Source organism: Tyto alba, unplaced genomic scaffold, assembly GCF_018691265.1.
Source record: "Tyto alba isolate M040663 unplaced genomic scaffold, T.alba_DEE_v4.0 Super-Scaffold_16, whole genome shotgun sequence".
NCBI classification, from domain to species: Eukaryota; Metazoa; Chordata; class Aves; order Strigiformes; family Tytonidae; genus Tyto; species Tyto alba.
In genome coordinates this window covers 33,767,820-33,792,023 of record NW_024881278.1, presented here as the reverse complement: position 1 = coordinate 33,792,023, position 24,204 = coordinate 33,767,820, and the positions used below count along the sequence as shown (strand labels likewise).

General features: G+C 68.8%; 3 protein-coding genes across 21 annotated transcripts in view; 1 reads left to right on the top strand and 2 right to left on the bottom strand.

Moving 5' to 3' along the window:
• Nucleotides 1-8,603, top strand: part of LOC104357302 (phosphofurin acidic cluster sorting protein 1-like) — a 68,767-nt gene extending 60,164 nt beyond the window's left edge. Inside the window, exons 10-25 of one of the 5 annotated variants that reach the window (XM_042789340.1) lie at nucleotides 2,451-2,544; nucleotides 2,873-2,944; nucleotides 3,144-3,265; nucleotides 3,448-3,544; nucleotides 3,642-3,746; nucleotides 4,995-5,101; nucleotides 5,386-5,540; nucleotides 5,637-5,747; nucleotides 5,845-5,947; nucleotides 6,217-6,249; nucleotides 6,627-6,669; nucleotides 6,776-6,818; nucleotides 6,906-7,047; nucleotides 7,163-7,386; nucleotides 7,591-7,704; nucleotides 7,801-8,603. In XM_042789340.1, the coding sequence (XP_042645274.1) occupies nucleotides 2,451-2,544; nucleotides 2,873-2,944; nucleotides 3,144-3,265; nucleotides 3,448-3,544; nucleotides 3,642-3,746; nucleotides 4,995-5,101; nucleotides 5,386-5,540; nucleotides 5,637-5,747; nucleotides 5,845-5,947; nucleotides 6,217-6,249; nucleotides 6,627-6,669; nucleotides 6,776-6,818; nucleotides 6,906-7,047; nucleotides 7,163-7,386; nucleotides 7,591-7,704; nucleotides 7,801-7,916 (1,681 nt within the window). In that variant the 3' untranslated portion in view covers nucleotides 7,917-8,603. Of the gene's footprint in view, nucleotides 1-2,450; nucleotides 2,545-2,872; nucleotides 2,945-3,143; nucleotides 3,266-3,411; nucleotides 3,545-3,641; nucleotides 3,747-4,994; nucleotides 5,102-5,385; nucleotides 5,541-5,636; nucleotides 5,748-5,844; nucleotides 5,948-6,216; nucleotides 6,250-6,626; nucleotides 6,670-6,775; nucleotides 6,819-6,905; nucleotides 7,048-7,162; nucleotides 7,387-7,590; nucleotides 7,705-7,800 lie in introns of all 5 variants that reach the window. The other 4 variants (XM_042789342.1, XM_042789338.1, XM_042789341.1 and 1 more) reach the window with 4 other exon arrangements.
• Nucleotides 8,604-8,801: 198 nt separating this feature from the next.
• Nucleotides 8,802-21,509, bottom strand: LOC122153171 (cullin-9-like). 15 transcript variants are annotated; one of them, XM_042789337.1, is made up of 27 exons: nucleotides 20,740-20,840; nucleotides 20,112-20,277; nucleotides 19,882-20,017; nucleotides 18,186-18,339; nucleotides 17,322-17,832; nucleotides 17,050-17,185; nucleotides 16,411-16,601; nucleotides 15,589-15,955; nucleotides 14,495-15,359; nucleotides 14,287-14,392; nucleotides 13,924-14,151; nucleotides 13,728-13,818; nucleotides 13,467-13,638; nucleotides 13,184-13,289; nucleotides 12,844-12,939; nucleotides 12,592-12,767; nucleotides 12,362-12,495; nucleotides 12,106-12,282; nucleotides 11,765-11,877; nucleotides 11,199-11,381; nucleotides 10,861-11,018; nucleotides 10,455-10,665; nucleotides 10,183-10,360; nucleotides 9,901-10,046; nucleotides 9,708-9,825; nucleotides 9,258-9,460; nucleotides 8,802-9,173 (listed from the first exon to the last, which is right to left on the bottom strand). In XM_042789337.1, exons 4-27 carry the CDS (start codon nucleotides 18,281-18,283, stop codon nucleotides 8,889-8,891), a joined length of 5,049 nt encoding a protein of 1,682 aa, XP_042645271.1. In that variant the 5' UTR covers nucleotides 18,284-18,339; nucleotides 19,882-20,017; nucleotides 20,112-20,277; nucleotides 20,740-20,840; the 3' UTR covers nucleotides 8,802-8,888. The 15 variants fall into 15 exon arrangements, 13 of the variants coding, with proteins under 13 accessions (XP_042645271.1, XP_042645259.1, XP_042645258.1 ...); XM_042789325.1 differs by lacking the exons at nucleotides 19,882-20,017; nucleotides 20,112-20,277 and having other exon boundaries at nucleotides 17,322-17,828; nucleotides 18,185-18,339; nucleotides 20,740-21,509; XM_042789324.1 differs by lacking the exons at nucleotides 19,882-20,017; nucleotides 20,112-20,277 and having other exon boundaries at nucleotides 20,740-21,509.
• A 972-nt stretch (nucleotides 21,510-22,481) lies between these two features.
• MRPL2 (mitochondrial ribosomal protein L2) lies at nucleotides 22,482-24,156 on the bottom strand. Its single transcript, XM_042789866.1, has 6 exons — nucleotides 23,858-24,156; nucleotides 23,630-23,771; nucleotides 23,434-23,549; nucleotides 23,243-23,353; nucleotides 22,843-22,916; nucleotides 22,482-22,752 (listed from the first exon to the last, which is right to left on the bottom strand). The coding sequence occupies exons 1-6, from the start codon at nucleotides 24,099-24,101 to the stop codon at nucleotides 22,540-22,542; spliced, it is 900 nt and encodes a 299-aa protein (XP_042645800.1). The 5' UTR covers nucleotides 24,102-24,156; the 3' UTR covers nucleotides 22,482-22,539.
• Between the last annotated feature and the right edge of the window lie 48 nt (nucleotides 24,157-24,204).

Here is a 24,204-nt window from a genome sequence, read left to right as displayed (position 1 = left end):
CTCGTGTTGGATTTATTTATTGTCATTGCCTTGCTAGACACTGTGAAGGTCTCTGGAGCAAGAGCGGTAAGGTAGTCCTTACGGGTGAGCAGTGGCCAGTGGCTTGGATTGGGCCAGGGGTGTTGGGAGCAGACAGACTGCTCCTGCACTGGGGCAAAACTGGAGCTAGATCTGAGGCTGTTAGGTGAGACCTCCACAGTCAGAGCCTTTGATGGAAGATCGGAGGTAGAGGAGCAAATGTCTCCGTAGGTAACTGGGAGAATGAATAGGGGAGAGGGGCCTAAATAATTGAAAACAGGAGGCTGTGCAGAAGGGCTGGTGTTTACCTAAATCTCAACCTGCTGAGACTCAGACTCCTGACGATAGGAGAGCCTCCAAACTGAAGGACAGGGAAGGATGAGAACTGCAGAAGAGCTCTGTGCTCCGTGTGACACATCCTCTAGCGATGAAAACTTCTGAACTGCAAGTGAGGGAGAGCAGATGCAGACACAGCTTCCGTGGGGAGTTGGGGAGACAGCCCCGTTCCAATGGGGTGTTGAAAGGCAGACCAAGCGTATCCAATCTAGACACATCCACTTTCCAAGAAAAAGGAGGGCATGAAGACACCTTTTAGAGGTGCCAGTGGCCCTAGGGGTATGTCACGTTCTGGTGGGATTACTGGGACAGTACAGAGGAGCGTGGGAGAGATGCTGACTGGGGAGTGAATTACTAGAAAACTTACATGCTTCTGTTTTCACTCTGAAGTTAACACAGTCTGCATGGATTGAAACTGCTGGCTGAGCAAAGGCAAGTGTAGAGTAATGACTGTACAGGGTGGCGATAATGCCTGAGCTCCTGTAGCAAGAGATTGGAGGGGTGGAGAGAGCAGAAATATAACAGGAGACATCGTTTATCCCCGAGTGACCTGCAGAAAATGTCCCACCAGGGCGCAATTCCACCTCTAAACGTGGAGCTTTGGTAAATGAACATGTCATGAGGCAGCTGATCACGGAGCCAGAGGGAGGAAAAGTGAGCCTCGACTTCTCCCAGCCGGTGTATAAACACTGCTGCTGAAGAGCTGCTCTGTGATGGGGACCGTCGACTCCTGAGCTGAAATGTCCTTGTAGGAGCAGTAAGAGCAAAGAAGCTGACAAATGCTGTTGTGCCTGGGCAGCACAGCATGCTGTATGCAAACGAGGAGTCGTGTTAAAAGGAGCAGCCAGGATGTTCAGAGGTCTGTAGGAATCCTGCAAAAAGCTGCAGATATATCCAGATGAGGACGATAGAAAACCACAGAAACTCTGGCAGAGTCCTAACAGAAGAACTGCTCCATATCCTACGCCTCTGTGGCCGTCCCAGGAAACCTGCAACCTGGTATCCCCCATCTGCACACCAGGCAAATCACGAGAAAGTTTTTCTGGGCATTAGTGAGCAAATACATACATACAGCTCAGAGGGAAACTAGCTCGGGTCTCCTGCGGGAAAGCCACACGCTGCAGATGGGCTGCAGTTGCTGCAGGGGTGCTCAGAAAGCTGACGGGTGAGATCCAGTGACAGAGCCTGCTTGTTTCCTAAAGACTGGTCTTTGAGCAGCCCACAGGATGTGGAGGGGGCTCCTTGGCAAACAAATAGCGGGTGGAAAAAGGGGAGGCAAAGGTGGCAGCTCACGCTGTGGAGGCAGACAGTCCTGCTGCCCCAAGGGAGTTCCTGTGCTGACCACTGTGACTTGGGAATGGGACTCTCGGAGTTGCGCTGTGCAGCTCTACTGAAGTACCAGCTCGGAGACCTAAAAAAAAAGGCAAATTTAAGTGCTGGGGAACAAACCAGGACATTGCTGTGCTGCTGCACTACCTGAGGTGTGGTTCTGTGCACGGTACCGTGGCGTTCGGAGGCTCGGGAAAGGGGAAAGCAGAAAGGGAAGGTGGAAGCTGCTGCTGGAAGCGCGCAGCAGCCAGAGGCGAGGAGCCCTCCCTGGAAAAAGGGAAGCAGAAGGGAAGGCAGCAGGGAGCCGTGGCGGGGCAGAGAGGTTCCGCAGCGCATTGGAGCTGTGGTGTCGACAAGGGACCGTATGCCAGTGAGGTGAGGCAAGGTGACGGTTCCTCACCCTGCCCTGCAGTGGTCGGGGCTCACCCGAGAGAGAAATCGCTGCTGGCGAGGCGGCAGGGACCCTGCCTCCAACCCGCTGGGGTCACAGGTTTAGCCGGGTTGGTCTGGGGTGGCCCCATCCTGCCCCTGCCCCTGGCGCTGGGTGCCGGGCCGGCAATCTGCTGGCAGCTCTGCTCCTAGGCGGCGAGTCGCTTGGACATTGGGGTGTCTGACCCTGTGTCCCACGGAGGGACCTCTCCACAGCGCTTGGGACAGGTCAGCAAGGGCGTGCTGGGGTCGTGGTGACTTTGTTCCTCTCTTATTCCTGCCTTTTTCTCTCCCGTCTGTCTGTCTGTCCGTCCGTTCGTCTGTCTGTTTCTCTGCAGGCGTTTCTTTGAGGGAGTCTCTCATTCTGGTTCCCAGACTGAGATCGGCAGTCTGCACAGCCAGAAAGGGCAGGATCAAGAGTCGGGCAGCCCTGTGAGTTACACCACCACCACCACCACCACCTCTTGCCCACCCCCCCCGCCCCAGCCTTCCCTCCCCAGCCAGCCCAGCGGCCCTCCGGTGCCCGCAGCTCCCTCTGAGGCCACAGCTTCTGCCAGGGGCTGCTCCTTCCCTTCTTTCCTCTTCTTTATCCCAGCGCAGGCAGACAGGTAGCGATGGGGAGCGTCCTCCGGGACTGGTCCCAGGGGGATGCCAGGCTCCCCTGCGGGAGCGTGTGTTCTGCGAGGCCAGGCACGGGTCACTGGCGGCTGCCCGGCTCGGGACGCTCCACACTGCTCTGACCCCACTCCCCGTTCCCCAGGGCAAGGCAGACACGCGGAAGCCGGGAGCGCTGCGCCCGCAGGAAGAGCCGGGAGCGGAGGTCCCTGCGGTGGTGAGTCCAAGCTACGGGAGGCAGAGCGGGGCTGGAGCTCCCTCAAGCCCCCACCTTGTTTTCTGGGGTACGAGGGGTGTCCCGCCCGCCCGGGAGCAGGGCCGGGTGGACACGTCGGTTGGGCTGGAGGGCAGCAAGAGTGGAGTGAGGGTCAGGGTCAGGGAGCTGCGTGCGTGGAGTGACGGTGTGCTGCCCTCAGGAGCTGGTTGCAGAGGAGCCGTGCTCACGGCCGGCCCCCGCGGAGGCTGCCACGAGGGAGGGCGGCGCGGACAGGCTGGGCCCCGGGACCAGAGCCGAGCTCCCCAGTGCCGTGTCCCCCAGGTAAGGTGGGTCCGTGCCCCACGCCGGGGCCGAGGGGGGGGCTCGCGCTGCCTCCCTGGAGCCACCTAGGAGCGGGGGGATGAGGGGAGGTTGGTGGAGATGGGATTTCCTCCGACGGTGTCGCCTCTCCTGCTTCTGGCTGGCAGCAAGGCGGAGAGCAAGCAGCTGTGGCGTCCCCGCAGCACCTCTGTGAAGGACCGGCAGAGCTCCAAGGGGCAGGGTGGCCGCGCCAGCAGCCTGGATAGCGAGAGCTCTCCCGATTCCTGGCACAGCACCCAGGTGAGGCCCTGGAACCCGCCTCACCTGCGGGCTCCTCACTTGAGAGGGCGGCCGAGGCAGCCCGCTGGGGTTAACCTTGGTGGTGACGCTGTCGTAGGTGCCCCGGAAATCTGTTTACGACCAGCTGAACCAGATCCTGGTCTCGGACGAGCAGCTCCCTGAGAGCATTGTGCTGGTGAACGTTGCCGAGTGGCAGGGGCAGGTCAGTATGCGGGACGGGAGCTGGATGCGTGGGGGAGAGCTGTAAGCAGGGTGCCAGGGGGATTCTCCCCCAACCCTGGCAGGGTGTCCGGGGGCGCCAGCCGTGCCCTCCCCTCCCCGCCAGCGTGGCCCTCTGCGGGGACAATGCCTTTGCACCGCGCTGAGCTGCATCCACGGGAGCCTGGTGTCTCCCCTCCGCCACGTGTCAAACAGCAGGACGAGCGGTCCCAGGACTGTAACCTCGTGCCCTCGCTGCTTGCTCCTGTCTCGCAGTGACCGCGCTGGTCAGAGCTTTGTCGGATGCCCTGGGAAGCAGCAGAGGGGCTCTTCCCCACTCGGAGGCGGGAGAGCGTAGCCGGCCGCTCCCAGGGAGCGTCAGCCGCGTTGTCAGAGCTGGGGATCTCTGTGAGGTTTTCCTGCCTCGTGCTGATGGCATCGTGTCCCCCAGCCCCTGACGAGTACCTGCTTCTCCCGTGCACGGCGGAGTTGGCTGCTGAAGCTGAGCAGGGCCACGTGTGTGTGTGTTTGTGTGTGTGCGCAAACGTGCGAACAGCAGCTAAATGAAGCGCTGGCGAAAACCCTCTTAGGATCCTGCAGCTGCATCTGATGTCCAGAAACGGTGCTGGAAAATCCAGGCAGGGTTTGCGGCAGAAAAAGGGGCTTCTCAGTGAGAGGCAGTGGAGGCTTAACCCAAGCCGTGCATCCTTGGCGCGTTCCTGCTCTAGCTCTTTGTCCTGATGGGGGGAAAAAAAAAAAAAAGGAGCAGTGCCCGTTCCCAGACCTGCTCATGGCATCTTCTAAGCCCCCTTGTCTAGCACAGCGGCCTGTTTACCACTCTTCAGCTGCACGCAGACACCTGAGGACGCGCAGAAGGACGTTGGCGTGCTCGCAGTGGGAGAGAGCAAGAGAAGGGAATGAGCTAGAGGGAGACTGAGCCTAGAGATGGGCCCTGCTGTTGGGCTGGCGGGGTTAAATCAGAGCGTGCCCAGACCAAAGGCTTTGCCTCAAGCCTGGTTCTTAGGACAGTTTGGTTTTTTTGGTTTTTTTTTTTTTTCTTTTCTTAGGACAGACTGCTGTGCTCAAAGAGCAGGGGGTTAGGGGGGACCCTGGAGCAGAGCTGGGGTGCTCCGGCACGCAGCCGAGGGTGACGGGGGATGGTTTCGGCCTCCACGGCGCGGGTGGGGACAGGGACCCCAGGGGCTGGGGCTGGTCCCAGGGTTGCCTTAACCCGAGCTCTCCACGTTGGCAGTACGTGAGCGAGCAACTCCAGGCGCACAAGCAGTTGGTCGTATCCACCTGCTCCGTGGCGGACATCCAGGCAGCCTTCAACACCACGGTCTCCCGCATCCAGCGATAGTGAGTACGGCTTGGACCGCAGACGAGGGCTGGGAAGGGCCCTGGCTCCCCCCAGGGTTCCTTAGGACCCTCGGGGATTGCGGACACAACTACAGCAGCGGGCCTCAGGCCCTGGGGAGAGCGGGGGCATCCCGGTGCTGGTTGTGGGCAGTGCTGGAAATGATCCATCCGGAGGTTTCTGACGCTGGGTCGGCCGGCCTCGGCGGGGCACGTCCCCTGCCCCTCGACCTGACTGCTGAGCCACCGCACGTCCCGCACGGTCTCCTTTTCTCTCCCTTTGGCAGCTGTAACTGTAACTCCCACATGCCTCCCCCGGTGAAGGTGGTGGTGGCGGGAGACCAGAGCTACCTGAGTGTTGTCCTCCGTTTTTTCGTGGAGCAGCTGGCCAGCAAGACGCCCGACTGGCTCAACTACCTTCGCTTTCTCCTCGTGCCGCTGGGTGAGAGCCGCCGCCGGCCCGGCTGGCCCCCTCCGGGGTCTTCCCCTCCCACCACCTCCCCTGCCTGGAGCTCAGCGTTGCCTTTCTCCCCCGTAGGCTCCCACCCTCTGGCCAAGTACCTCGCCTCGGTGGATAACAAGTACAGCACGCTCTTCCTGGACACGGCGTGGCGGGAGCTGTTCAGCAGGGCCGAGCCACCGATTGCAGGTGAGGAGCGCGGGGGCAAGCGGGGCTTGACAAGCCCCCCGAAGGGCTGTCACCAACCCCCCCCCCCCCCCCCCCGGCTCTTTGCCCCCCCCCTTAGACACTGTGGACATCGCGGGCCGCGTCACCCAGTTCATCGCCGGAGCCAGCTTCTCTCACCAGCTCCCCATCTCCGAGGCTATGCTGACGTACAAGCAGAAAAGGTGAGCGTGGCCCCGGGCTGGGCTCTGCTCCGCGGCTGGGTGCCGAGGGGAGCTGGGGTTCCCCAGAGAGAGGCCTGCAGAGCCTATCCCCTGCCACCCCACCCTCCCCGTGTGCTTGGCCCCTCTGAGCTGGGACTCGTGGGGACCAACTGGGCTGGGCTGGGCCGGGGGGGGGGGGCCGCGAGCCGGCACGGTGCTGCCCCCGGGGTTGACGCTCGTGTTCCAGCTGCACTCTCACCTCTCCCTTCTCTTGGTTTCTGGCACCCAAGGAAGAGAAGTCTCTATTTTGATTTTTATATCAGGTATTGGCTTGCGCTTGCTGTGACGCTGCCTGGCCTCCTCCCCCCGCCCCCCACCTACCCACCCCCCCAACCCCATCCATGTGCGTCCGTCCCTCTTGCCGTGCAGAGGAGCCGTGACCCCAAAAAGGAGCAGGGCTGCCCTCCCGCATGCGAGCCCCTCTCCCAGCGCTGGAGGGGCTGGCTCCTCGCCTCCTTGTGTAGTGTGCCCGGTGCTGCCATGCTGGGGACAGGGGGGTCCTACGGGAGGGGAGGGCAGAGGCGACAGACCCCGTGGGGAGACATTGGGGGGGGTGTCCCTGAGCCACAAGGCCGGTCCGCGTGGCACTCGGTGCTCAGCACGCCCCCCCACCCTGAGCAGCCTCTTCTTCCTCGCGCAGCCCCGACGAGGACTCCTGCCAGAAGTTCGTCCCCTTTGTGGGGGTGAGTGTGCTGAGGGGCCAGGCGGGCAATCGGGGCCGGGTGGGGGCAGAGGGGCAGCGTGCCCAGCCCTGCCGAGGCTGGGTGTCATTTTGCTCCGGCCTTACAGGTGGTGAAGGTGGGCCTGGTGGAACAGTCCTTCAGCGCTTCTGGTGAGTCCCCGCGAGCCCGGAGTCCCCGGCTCCCCTGTGGGGAGGCCCTCGTTGGCGTCCCCCCCGACCCCCACTCTTCCTCCCCAGTGGATTCGGACGATGCCACAGCCTGCACCCCCTCCCTGCTGAGCTCAGCACCGGCTGCTGGTGCCACGGCCCCTTACGGCAAGGAGACCGTGAGCACCCCACCACCCTCCCCGTCTGTCAGCAGCGGCCTCTCCGGTGCTGGGTAAGGAAGCCCCCCGCTCAGTCGGTTCCTGGGGGATTACCGGGCTTCCCAGGACAAGCCGCGGCTGGGCGACGGAGAGGGAGAGGAACCTGTGGGTGCTGCCCATCTCGCCCAGGTCTCTCAGCCCCGGCGTGGAGGTGATGGGTCTGCAGGTGGATTACTGGACGACGCAAGGGCTGGAAAGGAAGAAGGAGGGCGAGAAGCGAGAGACGGGTATCAAGAACACGCTCAAGAGCAACTTCCGCTCGCTCCAGGTCAGCCGCATCCCCGGCACGGGGGAGCTGGTGCCCCCTAACACCATGGCCATGACTGTGGTCACCAAGGAGAAGAACAAGAAAGGTAACCAAGCCCACCCTGGGGTGCTTTTTGGCTGGGGGGGGGTGGGGTGGGGGGTGTCACACTCCATTGCAAAAAGCTGAGGGGGGAGGGTAAGGCTGAGACCTGGTCAGCGCAGCCAGCCCTGGGGTGAAGGCTCCCAGCCCAGGGCCGGGTGGGGACATCCTGATGTCGGTCTGGTCTGTCCTTCCCCCCCCCCCCCCCCAGTGATGTTCCTGAGCAAGAAACCAAAAGAGAAAGACCTGGAGCCCAAAAGCCAAGTCATCGAAGGGATCACGCGCCTCATCTGCACAGCCAAGCACCAGAACACCATGTTGCGAGGTGAGGGGAGGGGCAGGGCAGGCCAAGCAGCACGGGCTGCCCGAAATGGGGCCACCCCTCACCCCCCCCCCCCCCCCCGCCCCCCTTTCCCCTCAGTCTCCATAGATGGGGTGGAATGGAACGATGTGAAGTTTTTCCAGCTGGCAGCGCAGTGGCCGACGCACGTCAAGTACCTCCCCGTGGGCATCTTTGGCTACTCGAAGAGCGTGTGAGGCAGGGGGCAGCCCCGGGATGGAGCTGTGGAGGGTTGTAGGGGACGGGGGGGGGGGGGACGGGGGGGGGGGGGTGGACATGTGCTCCTTGCCCCCTCTCTTCTGCGGCCCAGCCCCTGCCTGCTCTGCAGAGGGAGATGGCGCAGCCGCGCCGGGCCGAGACCCGGGAAGGTGAGGCCAGTGAGAACCGGGTCCGTGCACCCTCCCAACACCAGCCAGGGCACCACGCCATCCGCCTCCCGTGACACCCACCCCCCCCCCCCCCCACACACACACACACCCCCCTCCCCAAACCCCTGCTCCCCCCCCCCCGCCACCCCCAGCAGCCCGGGACAAGGGTTGGCGCCAGCCGAAGGGCTCTGGGTCCCGCTCTCCCCCGAGGCGCCAGCTGGGCTGGAGCCAGCAGGATTGCTGGGGCCGGCGGCGGCGGGGAAGGTGCCGGCCCCTCGCCAGCCCGGCGCTGCTGTGCCTGCCCCGACCCCGCGGGGCTGAGCCTCCGCAGCTTTTCCAGCCTCGCCGCAGCCTCGCTGCCGAGGCTGGCAACAGCGCTGCCGAGCCTGTTCCCCCCTCCCTCCTCATCTCCCCCGGCCCCTCCTGACCAGCCCTGCCCCACGGTGCTGCCAGCTGGAGGTGTGGCACGGGGGGCACCTGGGTTTTTTTTTTACAAGATTCTATTTTTTTTAAATTTATTGTACGGTTACCTTTCGGGATTAATTTTAATAAATTAATGCTGGTACCATTAGGGCGGGGAGGCGTGTGTGTCCTTCCAGGCCAGAGTACAGCTGGGAGAGAACAAATGCGGGCGGGGTGGAGCTGCTACCCCCCACTGCAGCGAGCAGAGCTGTCAGGGCACAGCAAACCAGAGCTCTCTGATAGACTATAAACTGTGAGTGGGTGAGCTCGGCTCATTTATTTAAAATAAAAACCCACCGAATATTCAGGCAGAGACATCCAGTCCAGCCAGGTCTTTGTCTACCTGAAGGTGGAAAAAGTCTGTCTCCTTTCAGCAGAGGCTGGGCTTGCTGCTCTCTTGATCTCGACAGTCTGGAAGGCAACTTGGGGCTGGAGCTGGGAGGCAGGGGGTGTTGCGGGTTCGGCCGAAACGTATTCCAAGACGTGAGGCCTCGCCTCCTGGCGCCGGAGGTAGCCCTGGTTCAGCAGGTGCAGGACGCAGGACAGCACGTCCACGCTGTGGCAGCAGAAGCTCAGGAACTGCAGCCTCGGCCCCAGCTCGCCCTTCTGGCAGGCGTCAACCACCTGCAGCAGCAAGGGAGCCCCGCGGGGGCTGCAGTGCAGCACAGCACCCAGGCAGCCCCTCGGCGCCCCTCCAGCCCTCCCTACCTTGAACACCAGGTTGTCGATGTGGAGCTGCTTCTCCGCCTTGAGGATGCGGGTGATGAGGCAGCAGAGGACGTTCCTCTTCCTCTCGAGGCTGCCGACCTCGGCCCTCTCCGCCCGGAGGTACCTCTGCTGGGGCAGCAGCCTCAGGGGGCGGCCGGAGGCCTGGGCCAGGGCTGCCCGGTTCAGCCGCAGCACGCCTGGAGCTGGCACCCAGGCCCGGGTCAGCCGAGCCCCGACGGAGCCCCCCGGGGCCGTGGGCCCGGCCCGGGGCCTCCCGCCGCCGCCCTCCCCGGCCCCGAGCAGCAGCCCCAAGCCCGTGCGCGCCCCCGGCCCCCCGCTGCGCCCCGGCCCCCCGCCGCGGCCTCGGGCAGCGCCCCCGGCCCGCTCACCCCCCCCCGCCCCGGCCCCCCCGCGGGGCTCCGAGCAGGGCTGCCCCGGCCCCACGCTCACCCCCCGGCGTGCGGCTCCGCGCCAGGACGCCCTCGCTGCGGGTCAGCGGCGTCAGCGCCTGGTGCACCAGGGCGGCCGGGAGCCCCGTCGCCTGCAGCAGGGCCTCCACAGCCACCTCCTGCGGGAAGGGTGGGAGGGGAGCGCCCAGCCCCCAGCGCCCCCGGGGACCCCCCGCCGCAGCCCCGGCCCCTACCTCGGCGTCGTTGAAGCGCAGCAGGATGTACATCTGCAGCGTGGAGACGTGGAGGACGCAGTCCCCGAAGCGCAGCTCGGCACGGCCCAGCCACGTCCACTGCAACCGCCGGGGCTTCGCGCCCGCCCGGCCCGGCCGGAGCTGGCCTGCCAGGGACGGCGTCAGCACGGGGGCCGGGGGCCGGGCCCCCCCCGGGCGCTCTGCTCCCGGCACGGCCCGGCACGGCCCGGCTGCCGCGGGGGCCCCGGCGAGACCCGCGCGCCCGCCGCCACGGCCACTCACGCCGCCTGCAGAAGTCGGCAAACGCGGCCAGGGGGGAGCTCAGCGCCGCCGAGAAAAACCTCCCGGGCTCGGCCATGGAGCAGGACGGGGGGACGGGCCAGCAGCGCGGGGACAGGGCCAGCACCTTCACCTCCGGCGCAACCTCCGGCGCAGCCGCCGCCGAGGCCGGCCCCGGCGCCTGGGCGCGAGGGCGGCTCAGCACAGGCCCCGGCAGCCCCGCGAGGAGGGCGGGCGGCCCCCAGCCTGCCCCCCCATCCCGGCACAACGCTCACCTCGCCCGGGCCCGCCTCCAGCTCCAGCAGCCGCCTGTCCCGCTCCTGCAGCTGGAAGAGGCCAAACTGCTGCCGCAGCTCCTCCGACTCGGCCAAGTCGCTCAGCATCTCCTGGGGGAAGCGGCTGGGGAAGCACAGCCCGAGCTGCTCCGCGACGGCTCCTTCCAGCCAAGACGGGCCTTGCGCCAGCAGCCGGTCCCCCAGGTAGTGCCTGTCGCAGCCGCCAGCGTCAGCTCCGGGGCCGGCCCCAGCCCAGCGGCCACCGGCCACCCGCCCGGAGGCCGCGCCGGCCCCGGCCCCAGCCCGGGACGCGGCTCCGGCGACCGGCAGCGCCCTCGCGGCCCTTCCCTCCGCCCGCCGCCCCCAGCCCGGGCTCAGCCCCGGCCCCCGCTGCGCCGGCCCTCACCGGTAGAAGTGCTCGAAGGGGTGGGCGAGCTCCAGGCCGCCGAGGACGGCGAAGGGCTCCAGCAGCTGCTGCAGCCGCTGCGGGGGCTCCGCGCTGCCCGCGGCCCCGCGCAGCTCCCGGATCCGCCCGTCGAGGTAGCGGGCGAACCGCTCGCTCACCTGCAAGGGGACGGGGCTGGCTGGGCGGCCGCGGGGCCGGGCTGCTGCGCCGCCGCCGCCGTCCCCGGAGGGAGCAGCGGGGGAGCCCGGGGGCTCTCCTCGCGGGCAGGGGCCGCGCTGCCAGAGGCACCCGCAGCCGGGCCCCGGCCAAAGCCCCGGCGCCGCGCTCCCGGCACTCACGTGCAGGGCGGTGAGGAAGGGGAGCTGCAGCAGAGCCCCCGCGAAGCCCCGGCCCAGGGCCAGCACGAAGGCGGCCTGCCGCCCGAAGAGCTCCTCCGTGGCGGCGCGCAGCCGCCGGTACAGCCCGCAGTAGCGCTCCACGAGGTCCGGCGCCTGCCCTGCCGCCTCCAGGAACCGCTGCACCTGCGGGACGCGGCGCCAGGGGGGTGAGCCCCGCAGCGGGACCAGCCCCGCAGCGACGGCCGCGGCCCCCCCGCCACCACCCCCTGCCCGGGGGCCGACCGGAGCCCCCCCCCCCCCCCCCAGTGCTGCCGCGGAGGCCGGAGCGCAGCCCCGAGGGCCGGGCAGGGCCGCGCAGGCAGGACCCAAGCGCAGCGGCTGCCCGCCCGCCCGCACAGCAAGTGCCGGGCGCCGGACCCGTCTCCCCGCCCGGAGCCCCAGCTGCCGCCCGAGCCCGGCCGGGCCGTCCCCGCACCCCGCCGGGCCCCTCGGAGGCTGGGCGCAGCCCCTCGCCCCCCGCTCCCCCCCCACCCGCTGCGGGGTCCCACGCCCCCTCCCCGCTCTACCTGCCGCTGCACCACGTCCCGCCAGCACCGCCAGATGCTCCGCAGGCCGCTCGACTTCGCCGCCGCCTCCGCAGCCCTGGCCGGCACCTCCTCGTCCCTCCCGTCCTTCCCGCCTGCCACGGGACAGCCTCGGGCTCAGCGCGGCCCCACGCTCCGGCCGGCGGCAGCCTCCCGCTCTCCCGGGGGGGCGCAGGGCAGAGGGGGTGCCGGGGGAGGGGGGCACGGCCGCCGCGGGCCCCTTCCCCGGCTCGGGAGCCCCCTGTGCCACAGGGCTGTCCCCAGCAGGACCCCGCGGCCACCCCCCGCGGCCGGGCGGGAGGGCAGCGCCGCCCCGCGCTCACCGGCTGCTCGCGCCTCCTCCGGCTCCGCGCCGCGGGGGTCCACGTGCACCAGGAGCTGCGTCAGGCGCCGCACGCGGGAGCCGAAGACGGCGCCACGGCTCGCGGCGTGACCGGACAGCTCCGCGCTCTCCAGGTACTCGCTCAGCAGCCAGGCCAGGGGACTGACGCCCTGGGGGTCTGCGAGGCCACGCGCGCTCAGAGCCGGGCGCCTCGGCCCGGGGCACGGCCCCGACGGGCCCCGCGGGGCACAGGGTACCTGGGCTGGTGATGCTCTGCACCAGGGGGGTCACCAGCGCCTCCCAGAACGTCCTGCCCAAGGCCCAGGCCGCCTCGTCGTCGGGGAGGAAGCGGTCGGCGAAGGCCTGCTCGTGCCGCAGCGCCCGGTTCAGCCTGCAAGGGCGACGGGGCAGCGCGCCAGGCACGGCCACGGCCCCAGCACCCAGGGCCCCCGCTCGCCGCCCCCGGGCCAGCCGGGAAGCAACTCACTTGCCGAAGAGCTGCAGCAGTCGCCCCCGGTCACGGCAGATCTCCTGGCACCAGGCGTGAGCCCGGGCGGTGCAGGAGAGGAACGTCCGCCGGCACAGCTGCTCCTTGAAGACGGGCCACAGAGTGGGCTTGGGGCCCAGCACCTCGATGCCGCGCACGCGGGTGTCGATGCCGCCCTACGGCAGAGCGGGACCCTCAGCTCCGCAGCCACGGCCCCGACGCCCCACGCCGCCGGCTCCCCGGCGCCCCGACCTGCTGGCACCGCTTCACCCGGATCTGGAGGACGGGCCAGAAGCGGGTCATGTTCTCCAGCAGGACCACTCTGCTGTCCGAGGGCAGGACGGTCACCTGCGGGCAGGCAGCGGACCCTCAGCGTGCCAGGCAGCGAGCGCCGGCCGCCCCGCGCGCTCCCCCGGCCGCCCCCCGCCGAAGCCCTCGCCCCCCGGGCTCCCCTGCGCCCCCCGCCAGGGCCCCGCCGCAGCCCCAGCGCTCCGGCCCGCTCGCAGCCCGGGCTGCGGGGCCGCCCGCGCCCACGTCCCCCCCGCCCCGGCTGCCTCCTCCCGCCCCCCCCGGGGCCCCGCACCGCACTCACCGCGTTGAGCTCGGTTCGGACGGCGGCCGGGCTGTCTCCCCCCAGCACCACAACGCGGGCCGGCATGTAGCTGGAGTCCTCGCTGGCCACCAGCATGCTCATCTCCCTGCAGCGCAGCACAGGCAGCGCTGCCCGGCAGTCCCCACCGCCCCGCCCCGGCCCCCGCCGGCCCCACGCGCTGCTGCCCGGCCGGGGGCCGCCGGGGCAGGGCGCGCGCAGCGCCCCACGGCCCCCTCCTCCCCGCGCGGGCGCTGGCCCCCGAGGCCCCCCAGCCCTGCCCCACCTGACCACCACACCACGCTGCATGTGGACGGTGATGAAGTGGGAGCCGCTGCTGCCGTTCGACTCCCAGTAGGTCTTGGGGTTCCTGTCCGTCAGCTTGCCGGCCCGGTGGGGGTTGGAGGAGACCTGCACCTTCTCCCAACACTTGTCCTCCTTCACCTCCACGCCGGAGCCTGTGGGGAGAGCACCCGGAGCCTCCGGCCGCCGGGCCGGGCCAGCCCCTGCCCGGCGCGGGGGGCCGGCTCCCGCTCCCCGCGCTCACCTCGGCACAGGTTGCGCAGAAAGACGTCGAACAAGGGGATGCTGATGGGCCGCTGGCTCCGGCGGTGCTCCTCGATCTGCCCCAGGACCAGCTACGGGACGGGGCCGGGCTCGCACCGCGGGGCCGCCCCCGGCGCCAACAGCCCGGCGGCCCCCAGCCCCGGCACCTTCGGGGGCCCCCCCCCCCGGCCCCCCACCTGCATGCAGCCAGCCAGGACGCTGCTCGTCAGCTTCTGGTAGAGGCCGGCGTGCTCCTCGCAGTCCGTCACCAGGGCGAGCAGGGCTGGCGCCAGCGGCGGAGCCGTGCCCTGCTTGGCCAGGGCCTTGGCCAGCGTCTCGCGGGCGCCCAGGCGGCACATCGCCACCGCGCAGTCCTTGCTGCTGCTGGCCAGGCGGTGCAGGAAGCCGACGACCTCCCGCACCACCTGCCCCGCAGGCAGCCGTCAGCGGCCGGGCCGGCGCGGGGAAACCCCCCCCCCGGACCCCCCCCCCGCGCCACGGCGCCCGCGGGCGGCAGCGCCCCGGCCCCGCCCGCCGCGCGTCCCGGGGCCCCCCCGCACCTCCCGGTCGCTGCTGTGGGCGCTCAGCGAGGCCAAACAGGGCTCCACACACTCGTGCCAGGGCAGCGCGTCCCCCCGGGAAGCGGCCAGGAACCCGCTCAGGATCCTGCGGGGCAGAGGGGGCCCCGCTCACGCCCGGCCCCCGCGGGGCCTGCGACCCGCGGCGCCCGCCCGGCCCCCGCGGCAGGAGCGCGGCCCCCCGACCCACCGGAGGACGCTCAGGCTCGCCGGCTTCTCCGCCCCCAGCAGCTCCAAGCTGCGCAGCACCAGCCCGAAGCACCCGCGGTCCTGCAGCAGCCGGGCCGCCTCGCCCGAGGGGCCGGCGCCTCCGCCGCAGAGCTGCCGCTCCAGCGCCGCCACCGCCTCCCCGGCCAACTCGCCGTCCCCGGGGCCGCCCAGGAGCGCCCGCACGTCCCCGGGGGCCCGCGGGGCCTCTCCGCCTGCCGCGACAACGACGGGCGGCTCCAGCCCGCGCCCCGCGCCCCGGCCGCCGCCCTCCCCGCCAGCCCGGCCCGCTGCCCCGGGGCGGAGGAGCCGCGCCGCTGCACGCCGGCCCGCGCGGCCCGCACGCCGCCCGCCAGTCGCGCTTGGCCGTGAGCGCGGCCAGCAGCCGCAGCGCCGCCGCCGCCGCCGCCTTCTCCGCCGCCCCGGCGCTCGGCAGCTCCGCCGCCGCCTTCGCCAGCGTCTCCCTGCGGGGGGGGCAGGGCACGGCCTCGGCAGGAGCCTCCCGGCCCCGCTGCCGGCCGCCTCCTCCCCGCCCGCCCGGCTCTCCGGCGGCCGGCTCGGCCCCGGGGGGGCTGCCCGCCCCTCTCCCGGACAGCCCGGCCCCCCCCCGGCCCGCAGCAGGGCCGTGCGGCACCCCGCGGCTCCCCCGCGGCTCCCGCCGCCCGGCCCGCCCCGGGCTCCGCCGCCTCGCCGCTCCGCCTCGGGCTCCTCCTCCAGGCTCTCCGCCAGGTGCCGCAGCCCGGCCGAGCGCAGCCCCACCGCGGAGCCGCTGCTCTGCCCCGCGGCCACCGCGGCCGCAAGCTCGGCCGGCGAGCCCCTCTCGCCCAGCCCCTCGGAGCTGCCCAGCGCTGGGGGGAGGGAGGGAGGCAGGCAGGGAGGCAGGGAGGGAGGGAGGGAGGGAGGCGGGGAGGGAGGGAGGGAGGGGAGCAGGGACACGGGCAGCGGGGCGGCGGGGGCACCCCCGGCAGCTCCCGGGCCGCCGGGCGCCCCCCCCGCCGCCCCCCGGGGGCCCGGCGCCCCGCGCCCTGCCCAGAGCCCCCCTCCAGCGCCGTGCCCGTGCCCCAGCCCCCCCGTTACCTCGGAGCTGCTCCTCGGGCACCTCGGGGAGGGCCAGCCCTTCCCTCTCCAGGAGCTCGCCGAACAGCTGCGCGTCCGCCTTGGCCGCTGCAGCGGGGGCTGCAGCGGGGGCTTCCTCCGCTGCCTCGGCCGCCCGGGCTCCGGGGCCAGCGCTCCTGCAGCCGGCACCCTTCGGGGACGCCGCGGTGCTCCCCCCGCCATCCTGCCCGGCCCCCCTACCGAGGGCGTACTTGGTGTAGGTGTGGGAGACGCGCAGGTCGCGCCGAGAGCCGCCCTGGCACCGCTCCTCCAAGACCTGCAGCACCTTCGGGGCCAGCGCCGCGGGTACCGACAGCCGGATCAGGGCTTCTTCGTCTCCCTCCGACAGCTGCACGGGCGGGCTCGGCTCAAGCCCCGCGACGCCCACGCACCCCCCCACACCCCCCCGGGACGGCCGGTGCCCCCACGGAGGACAGGCAGGCTGCGCCCCCGGGGCCGCTCTCCCCTGGCTGTCCCCGGCCCACACCCCCCACCCGCCCTCCCCGCCCGCAGCATCGCCCCACGGGGCTCGCCTCGCCCACCCGAACCTCGCCGAGCACGGCCGCTCTCCCCGGGGCGCGGGACACCGTCTCCTCCCGCCTCGCCTCACCCCTTTGCTGCGCCCGGCTCCCCGCGCCTTTGCCAGCCCTCGCTCCCGCTCCCGCTCCCGTTCCAGCCCCTTCTCTGCTCCGCTCAGGCTGGCCCCGCACAGCTCACGCCTGCCAGCCTCTCCCCCGGGCCCCGGCCCCTTCCCAACCCTCGCTCCCTCCCTCCCACTGCCGCCCCGCGGGCTCTGGCCCGTACCTGCTCTCCCCGGGCCTGCTGGATGAGAGAGAAGAGCTCTTTCTGCTCCTGGGCTTCCAGCTTCTTCACGAAGAAGAGCAGCTCCCACCACTCGGCACGGCTCAGGGCCTCTGCGGCCTCGGGCGGCTGCTCCCCCAGGTAAGGCAGAGAGTACAGCCCCCCCAAGGGCTGGCGGAGAAACGGCTGCGCAACTGCAGGAGAGCAGAGCGAGGAGGGGGCACTGTCAGCTCTGCCAGCGCCCCCAGCCTCTGCCGCACACCCCGCACGCTCCCAGGAAAGGGCTCGCGGGGACTCTCTGGGCAGGGGGGGGGCCCCACCGTCCCCCAGCCTGCCCTGGGAAAGGGGGGAGACGGGAGGGCGGCCAGAGACGGGGACCGTGCTGGGAGGAGAGCCCAGAAGCTGGCGAGACGGGGATTACCGCCTTCGCCTGAACCTCTCTGGGCCGCAGAACAGAAAAAGCACGGGCTCAAAACGGGCGGCTCGAGCTCAACCGCTGCCCAGCCCTGTCCCCACGGCGCCTGGACCAGCCAGGGCAACAACGCACTGGGCCACCCAGCACCAGCAGAACCCACGGTGCCACCGCGTAGCTGCAGCAGGGCTGGGGAGAAGAGCTGCGGGCCCGGCTGGGAGGCCGCTCACCTGCTGCCAGTTTGTGGTTGCGTGTCAGGAGGGACACCTTCTCCTGGCCCTCGTGCTCCTCCTGCCCCGGAGCGCCAATGATCTCCACCATGTGCCAGTGAACCCAGTATGTACAGCCCAGGGCTTGCCAGTACACCTGCGGAGGAGAGCCCAACGCAGCTGAGGGAAGGCAAGCCCAACCCCACTGCTCCCACGCAAGGCTGCACCCTTCCCACAGCACAACGGAGCGGCCAGGCCCTTGGAGAAGATCCTTCGCTCCCGGCAAAGGATACCTGCACAGGCGGTGTGCCGTCGTTGCTCTGGCAAAAGTCACCCTCGTCGCCTGCGCTGACCTGCTCGTAGTCCTCCAGCATGCGCACCCGCATGCCGCGCACCAGCTTTGCCTGCACGTACTCCACGTAGCTGCTGCGGCTTGGGAAGGCTGAGCGCGTCTTGAAGGTGCTGGGCTCTTTCGGTGGAGGGGCGAGGGCTGCCTGAGCAGCGGTGCAGGGAGCGGCCCTGTGCTGGAAGATGGAGTGGGTGGCACGAGGCCGCCGGTCGTGGTGCGGCTGCAGCTCTGGCTTGGGGCTGCGGTCCCAGCCCATCACGTGCACCAGCTCCAGGATGAGGTTTGCCACGGCCATGCTGAACTCGAACTCCTGCTTCACGTGGCTCCTCTCCTCCGTCAGCAGGCCGGGCTCGGCGCAGTCCTCCCGCTCCACGCCGCCGCTGAGCTTGTCCAGGAGAGAAGTGACGCACAGGTAGCGCTTCACCAGGACGAAGAGCAGCTTCCCGGGGATCTGCGACAAGCACGGCTCTCACACCCCAGCCTGCAGCGTGCCGCCTCCAGCCCCAGCCCCCTCCAAGCCGCCGGCCCCTCCAGGCGGGCTCCCGTGGCAGCTCCGCACCAGCACGAAGCAGCAGAGACCTCTCAGCCCGCCTCCACCTCCCCGATCGCAGGCAAGGCTCCCCACGTGCCTCTCCACCACCCCCCAGCCCCAAACCAGGCCCAGATCCTGTGCCAGCTCCCCCGGTACCCTGCTCAGCTGCCCACGGCCGACCACCCTCCTGTTCCAAACGAGGACCCCAGTTCTAGCCCCCCGCTCTCGCCCCTCCCTGACCCCCAAAGCCCACAGGCCCAGGGCTGGGCCGCTACCTGGGGCAGGTGAATCCCCTCAAAGGACATGCAGTGCTCTTCAGAGGATGTTGTCTCAGCAAACAGCTCCAGCAAGGTGTAGCGGCTGTCAAAGTCCATGTGCTGCTCAATGCCATCCTGCCGGCTCAGGGACAGCAGGACGTAGGCCCGGCTCCCTGCAGCAACACCAAAAACTCTTCAGGCTCCACGAGAACAACCCTCACCCCACCCTGCCTGGGCAGGACACACTCGCAGGCGGGGAGCTGCGACCTAGAACCGTGCTCTGTCCTTTCATCTGGATTGGCAGCATTTTGCTCCACCGACCGAATAACATCGCGTTTGTTCCACTCGTAAAGCTGCGAGACTCCCCCAAAGCAGCAGCCCCAACCAACCGACCCCGGAACAGGGCTCCAGGGAACAAGAGTTGAGTTGTAACCTGAATCATCCCCCCACCTGCCCCACCGGAGAGCCAGATGGGCTCCGGCACTAGGCCAGGGGAAGGCGGATCTCTTGTGGGATGCACCGGCACCAGCAAGCGCCCAGGAGCACCCCCGCCTCCTCGGGCACTCCTGAGCCACGGCAGCTCCTCCCAAATGAGAGGACGGGGTGAGGAGCAGGCTCTGCTCACCAGGGCTCTGCCAAGCCCCTTGGCACAGATCTGCCTTGTAAGGGTATGTAGGAGGAGACCGTCGGCTCCTTCATGCGTATCTAGTCAAGGAGCTTTCCGCTGCAAAAAGAGATAGTAAGGAAGCCAAAGACCAATGCTAAGTGAGGAGAAACAAATCTGGCCACTTCCAATTAGCAAGGACAGCTCCAATGTGAGAATGACTATTTTTCGGTAAGATTAGCTGACCAAGGACCTGGCTGAACTGGGATGATCAGGGAAGACAAACACAGAGACACGACACCCGACCACGTACTGTTCACAAAGACAATAACCAGCCACAGACCCAGCCAGCTGCCCTAATCGAGAGGCTCTGAAGACTCTGCAGGCAAACTGGGACTTTGCAACTGAGAAGGCCCCTGCGGGTCTGGGACGTTGCAACAGGCTTGATGGAATTATGCCAACGGATGGGGCGATGTGCCCGGGAAGGGAATCGGCATGGAACACAGAGGAGGGGTGCACAGAAAGGGGTAGAAAAGGGGCCGGTCGCGTGTAAACCGTGGCTGGTCAGTGTCTCACCGAGTCCCGCGCCTTTATCATGGGAGTTTGTCTCCACTTCTTTCACGTCTCCTTATTAAATCTTGCCTAACTATCTCAACACCCCGCGCGCGTGCAAGTGCTGCAAGGACTGAGTGCCAGCTGCTGGCGAGACCCGCGTGGGCATGAGCGGACTTGGGGGGCAGCAACTGGAGCGTGGCTGGGGGGGTGTCAGCAGCTGGAGCGAGGGAGCGTCCTGGCGTTGGCACCCGGAGGGGTCGCTGCTTTCAGGAGCTGGGGAACGTTCCAGAGTCTGAGCCCCCAGTGCCAGCTACTGGGGAGACTGGTGTAGAGCGGACTGGGTGCCAGCTACTGGAGTGAGTGCGAGGGCAGCAGGGCTAGTGACTGGAGTGGGTGGGGTCCTCAGCCATTTAGCCACTGGGGAGGGAGCGGTGTGTGTCCCAAAAAACCCCCTGGGAGGGAGGCGAGCGAGGAGTTCAGCAACAGCAGCTCAAGCAGAACGGCAGCGCCTGGTGCTGGGGGGGTGGGTGCGTGTGGGGAGGGTGAGGGCAAGCACCTGTATCTTCCCCAATCCTGCCGGGCGTGTGGCGTGCACGGAATTCGTGAGCAAAACTTCACGCTGGGGTAGTGTCTGACCGCCCCGTGTTTGCTGGCGTGGATCGAGCCCGACCAGCTGGGGAGCAGGGGGAGCCCTGAAGCGGGGAAACGGGGGGGGTTTGGATCCAGGCAGAGGGGCCGCGCTGCTACTCGAGGGATCCGTGAAGGTGTGTGCGTGTGCTTGTGAACCTGGGGAGTGCCACGTGCTGGCAGGAGTGACCTTCTGCCCCTGCCAGCTGACGAGAAGGAGGTGACATGGCTCTCTGTGCTCGTGGTCATGGCAGGGCCGCACGTACGCGCTGTTGAACGCCGTGCCTGGTCATCAGTGCGCCTCTGGGACGGACGCTCAGTTTTGCTGGCGGTTGAACATGCAAACAAGAAGGTGGCAGCTGCATCCCTCAGCCTGAGGGACTCTGGATCCCCAGGCTGGGCTCCAGTGGTGGGGCAGGAGAAGTGCTGGGCCTGCTGGAGGAGACAACCACCCCTCATACCCCCTAACACTACTAACATCCCCTGACACCCCTAACAACCACCCCGAACATCCCCTGACACCCCTAACAACCACCCCGAACGTCCCCTGACACTCCTGACAGTTAACAGGGTCCCAGCTCAGGAACCCATCAGGGGAAAGAGCTCCCGAGTCTTGGAGCACCCCAGGCAACTACAAGCAAGGAGACGCTTGCAAGAGCCAGTCTGATTCTTCTCCTTTTGCCAACAAGCCCCGAGACACGCCGCCTCCGACGCCTCCAAAGGGACTGGCACCCCTCCGCTGCCCAGCAGCACCTCCTCGGTGGCTCCGAGCAGCCGCAGCCCCCACCTGCATCGTGCGCAGCCAGGGCCCTCAGCATCTCGCCGGCGCCGCGGCGGATTCGCTTCTCCTTGTGGCACAGCATCCTCATCAGCAGGTCGAGGGCCCCCGCCTCCTTGAAGGCGCCCGCCAGCGAGCCGATGCCGGCGTACGCGCTCAGCACGTGGATGGTGTTGAGGACGGAGGATTCGGGGGCCCCGCTCTCGGCCAGCTGCCGCCCGGCTCGCTGCACCAGGCTCCTGACGTCAGCCTTCATCTCCAGCAGCGAGGCGTCCTCCGGCGGGGCGTCCGCGGCCAGCGGGCTGGCTGCCTTCTCCCCTTTCCCCCCCTGCCCTTCCAGCCCCCTCTCGCCCAGCAGCGCCGGGCAGCTGGCGCAGACCTCTTCTGCAGACATCCACACGGAGATGCTCTCCGGCTTGGTCTCCGCACCGGAGGCACCGCTGCCTCCCGCCGCTCTCCCTTCCAAGCTGGCAATGCTCCACCGGACCAGGTACTCAGGCTGGCCGTCGCGGCCTCGCCGCTGCCGCAGCAGCTCCTCCGGCCAGGCCTGCAGTTGGGCTCCCAGGTGCACCACCCGGTTGCCATCCCGCCTCCCGTTCACCGTGGCGGCGCAGGGAGGGGCAGCCGGCCCCGGGGACTTCGCCGGCGGGGCCGGGCTGCCTCCCCGCCGCGGCTCCGCCATCGCGGCCTCCCGCCAAGCGCTTCCCGAAGAGGAAAGAGCGGGACCGGGACCGGAGAGCTCCGGCCGGTCCCCAACCCCGGCGGCCGGGCGCGCATGCGCGGTGGCTCTTCCCCCGCCCTCCCGCGGGACGGAAGCCGCGCGGGGCCAAGCTTCCTCCGCCCGCGGGCTCGGGGCGGTGGGGGGGGGGGGGAAAGGGGTGAGATCTGGGGGGTCTGCGAGGCGCGGGGGCGTCGAGGAGAAAAGGGGGAAGAGCTGGGGTGTCTACGGGGCATGGGCGTATCAGGGAGAAAAGAGGGCGAGCTGGGAGGGGTGTGTAGGGCACAGGGAGAAAAGTGGGTGAGCTGGGGGGGTCTGTTGGGCATGGGGGTATCAGGAAGAAAAGGGAGTGGGGGGGGTCTGTGGGACACAGGGAGAAAAAGGGGCGAGCTGGGGGTCTGTGGGACACAGGGAGAAAAGGGGGTGAGCTGGGGGGGTCTGTTGGGCATGGGGGTATCAGGAAGAAAAGGGAGTGTGGGGGGGGGGTCTGTGGGACAGGGAGAAAAAGGGGCGAGCTGGGGGTCTGTGGGACACAGGGAGAAAAGGGGGTGAGCTGGAGGGTCTGTGAGGCATGGGGGTATCAGGGAGAAAACGGGGAGAGCTGTGTGGCAGAGGGGTATCAGGGAGAAAAGGGGGCAAGCTGGCGGGTCTGTGGGGCGCAGGGAGAAAAGGGGGTAACAGGGGCCAGCAGCAGAAGCCGAGGGGGGTATTAGCAGGGCTAATACTGAGGTACGTCCTCCCCAGGCCACGCAGGCTGGCAGCCCCCCCTTCCTGCTTTACCCCACGGCTTCCTGCTCGCCTCACAACCTGAGGGGGGGGGGGGCGCGGAAAGAGCCCGACGGTTCCACCGGCAGGATTGGTGTGATGGTGCAGAGTTCTGCTTGATCCCCACCGAGCCCCCCGCCACCTAAACACAAGCCCAGGCAGCCCCACACTCGTCTCTCCTCCCGGGGCAGCCTGGCCAAACGTGTCCTGTGGGGAAAGCAACCCCCCAAGATCTCACGCGGAAAAGGCAGCAGCGAGACGACAGCGATGGCGCGGAGGATGTTTTATTAGGAGGTAATAACCCCCCCCCCTCCCGCCCCCCAGCATCACTCCTGCGCTGTGACCCGTGGCAGGTTGACGTAGCTCTTCATGGGCGGGAGAGGTTTGATCTTGCGCCCAGCCCAGCCGCCCTTGCGATGCCACAAGCCGGTGTGCGGGCGTTTGCCCAGCCAGCGGTTCCGACCCGCCTTCCCAATCACCCGCTTGTTGTGGTCCACGTTAGACACCCGGCCCACTGTGGCCACGCAGGTCTCCAGCACCTAAGGGGACAGAAAAGAGCCGCAGGCCTCCCTGGAGACGCACGGCTGCGTGGCCGGGCGGCCAGCTCGGGGATGGCACGGCTCCTCTACCTGCATATGCCTCTTGGAGGGGAGCTGCACGATGGCTGTCCCGTTTACTTTCCTCAGCAGCACCCCGCACGTCCCTGCAGCAGGGAGAGAGAAGAAGGGGCAGCTGCCCCGAGCAGCGGGGACAAAGCATCCCACCCTCACAGCCGGCACAGCGGGAGCTCCCCAAAACCCGCTGATGCCGCCCTCCATGCCGAGCTTCTTCCTCAAGCTCAAGCTGTCGCTGGAAAAGTGGCGTGGCAGAGCCCTCTCCAGAATTTTTGTACTCTAACGCGGGGAGAAGAGAGGAGAGCAACTCCCCGTCGCCACCCACACAGAGTAGTGCCCCCCACCGCCCCGCCTTGCCCTCTTCTTTCAGCCAAACCGGGTAACAAACGGCGGGGTCCCCTGCGCGGCGACGCACCGGCTGCTCGGATGTACTGCGCTCCTTTCCCGGGGTGGCTCTCCAGGTTGCAGATCAGCGTGCCGACAGGCAGAGCTCCCAGCGGGTAGGCGTCCCCTTCGTTGGCCGATACTGGGAAGACAAAAATAACCGATGAACTGGGCCAGGAGCAGCCGGTGGAGGAGCACCCCCCCCCAGCCCCGCCGGCGTACCCGCTATCCTGCCGATGTGCGAGGAGTTTTTGATGATGTCCCCGGGCTGCATGTTCTCCGTGGCGAGGATCCAGCGCTTGCGGTTGCCACCGGCCACCAGAGCGATGTCAGCCGACCTGCGTGGGCAACCCGCGGTGGGTGGGCGGGCGGGCACGGCGCGGGCACAACCACCCGGGGCCGAGCCCCCCGCGCTTGCCTGCAAGGGTCGTATCGGACGTTGATGACTTTTTCGGTGAAGGGCTGCGGCGGGGCCCCCTCCTCGTAGCGCAGCCGCTGGAAGTCGATCATGCGGTACCGCCGCTTGTGCCCGCCGCCGATCCCACGGACACGGATGCGACCTGCGCGGCGCGGGGTGGTGAGGCCGGGGGGGGGGGGGGGGGGGGTTGCTGGCTCTGCCCCGGCCCGCTCCCACCCGCTCGCCCACCTGTGTGGTCGCGGCCACCCGTTTTCTTCATGCCCACCGGCCGCACCGTGTACTTGACCCGGCACTTCCACAGCGGGTCGGTGGTGCAGCGAGGCGCCGAGCCGCCCAGCCCGCGGCGGGCGGCCGCCAGCGCTGCCCCCGGTAAGCAAAGCGGGGGGACGGGAGGCGGGGCGCGGAACCGGGCGGGGCGCGGCGCGGCCGAAAGCAGGAGAGCCCCGAAAGCGCGGCACAGCCCGGCCGCCATCACGGCCCTCCTCTCCGCCGGCGGCGGGGGGGGGGCGTGGCCTCGCCGCGGTGGGGCGGGGCCTCCGCTGCTGTGGGAGAGGGGGTCTCTGCCGCGGTGGGGG

Bases quoted from the DNA above. Each gene is read 5' to 3' on its own strand.
- MRPL2 (XM_042789866.1), bottom strand. From the start codon at position 24,101: ATGGCGGCCGGGCTGTGCCGCGCTTTCGGGGCTCTCCTGCTTTCGGCC. The intron at 23,550-23,629 runs GCAAGCGCGGGG...TTGCCCACGCAG, and splicing joins GTCCGATACGACCCTTGCAG to GTCGGCTGACATCGCTCTGG. The intron at 23,354-23,433 runs GTACGCCGGCGG...TTGTCTTCCCAG, and splicing joins GCACATCGGCAGGATAGCGG to TATCGGCCAACGAAGGGGAC.
- LOC122153171 (XM_042789324.1), bottom strand. From the start codon at position 21,412: ATGGCGGAGCCGCGGCGGGGAGGCAGCCCGGCCCCGCCGGCGAAGTCC. The intron at 16,602-17,049 runs GTGAGCGGCCTC...GCTCTCCTGCAG, and splicing joins CAACCACAAACTGGCAGCAG to TTGCGCAGCCGTTTCTCCGC. The intron at 13,639-13,727 runs GTGAGCGCGGGG...CTCTCCCCACAG, and splicing joins TCTGCGCAACCTGTGCCGAG to GCTCCGGCGTGGAGGTGAAG.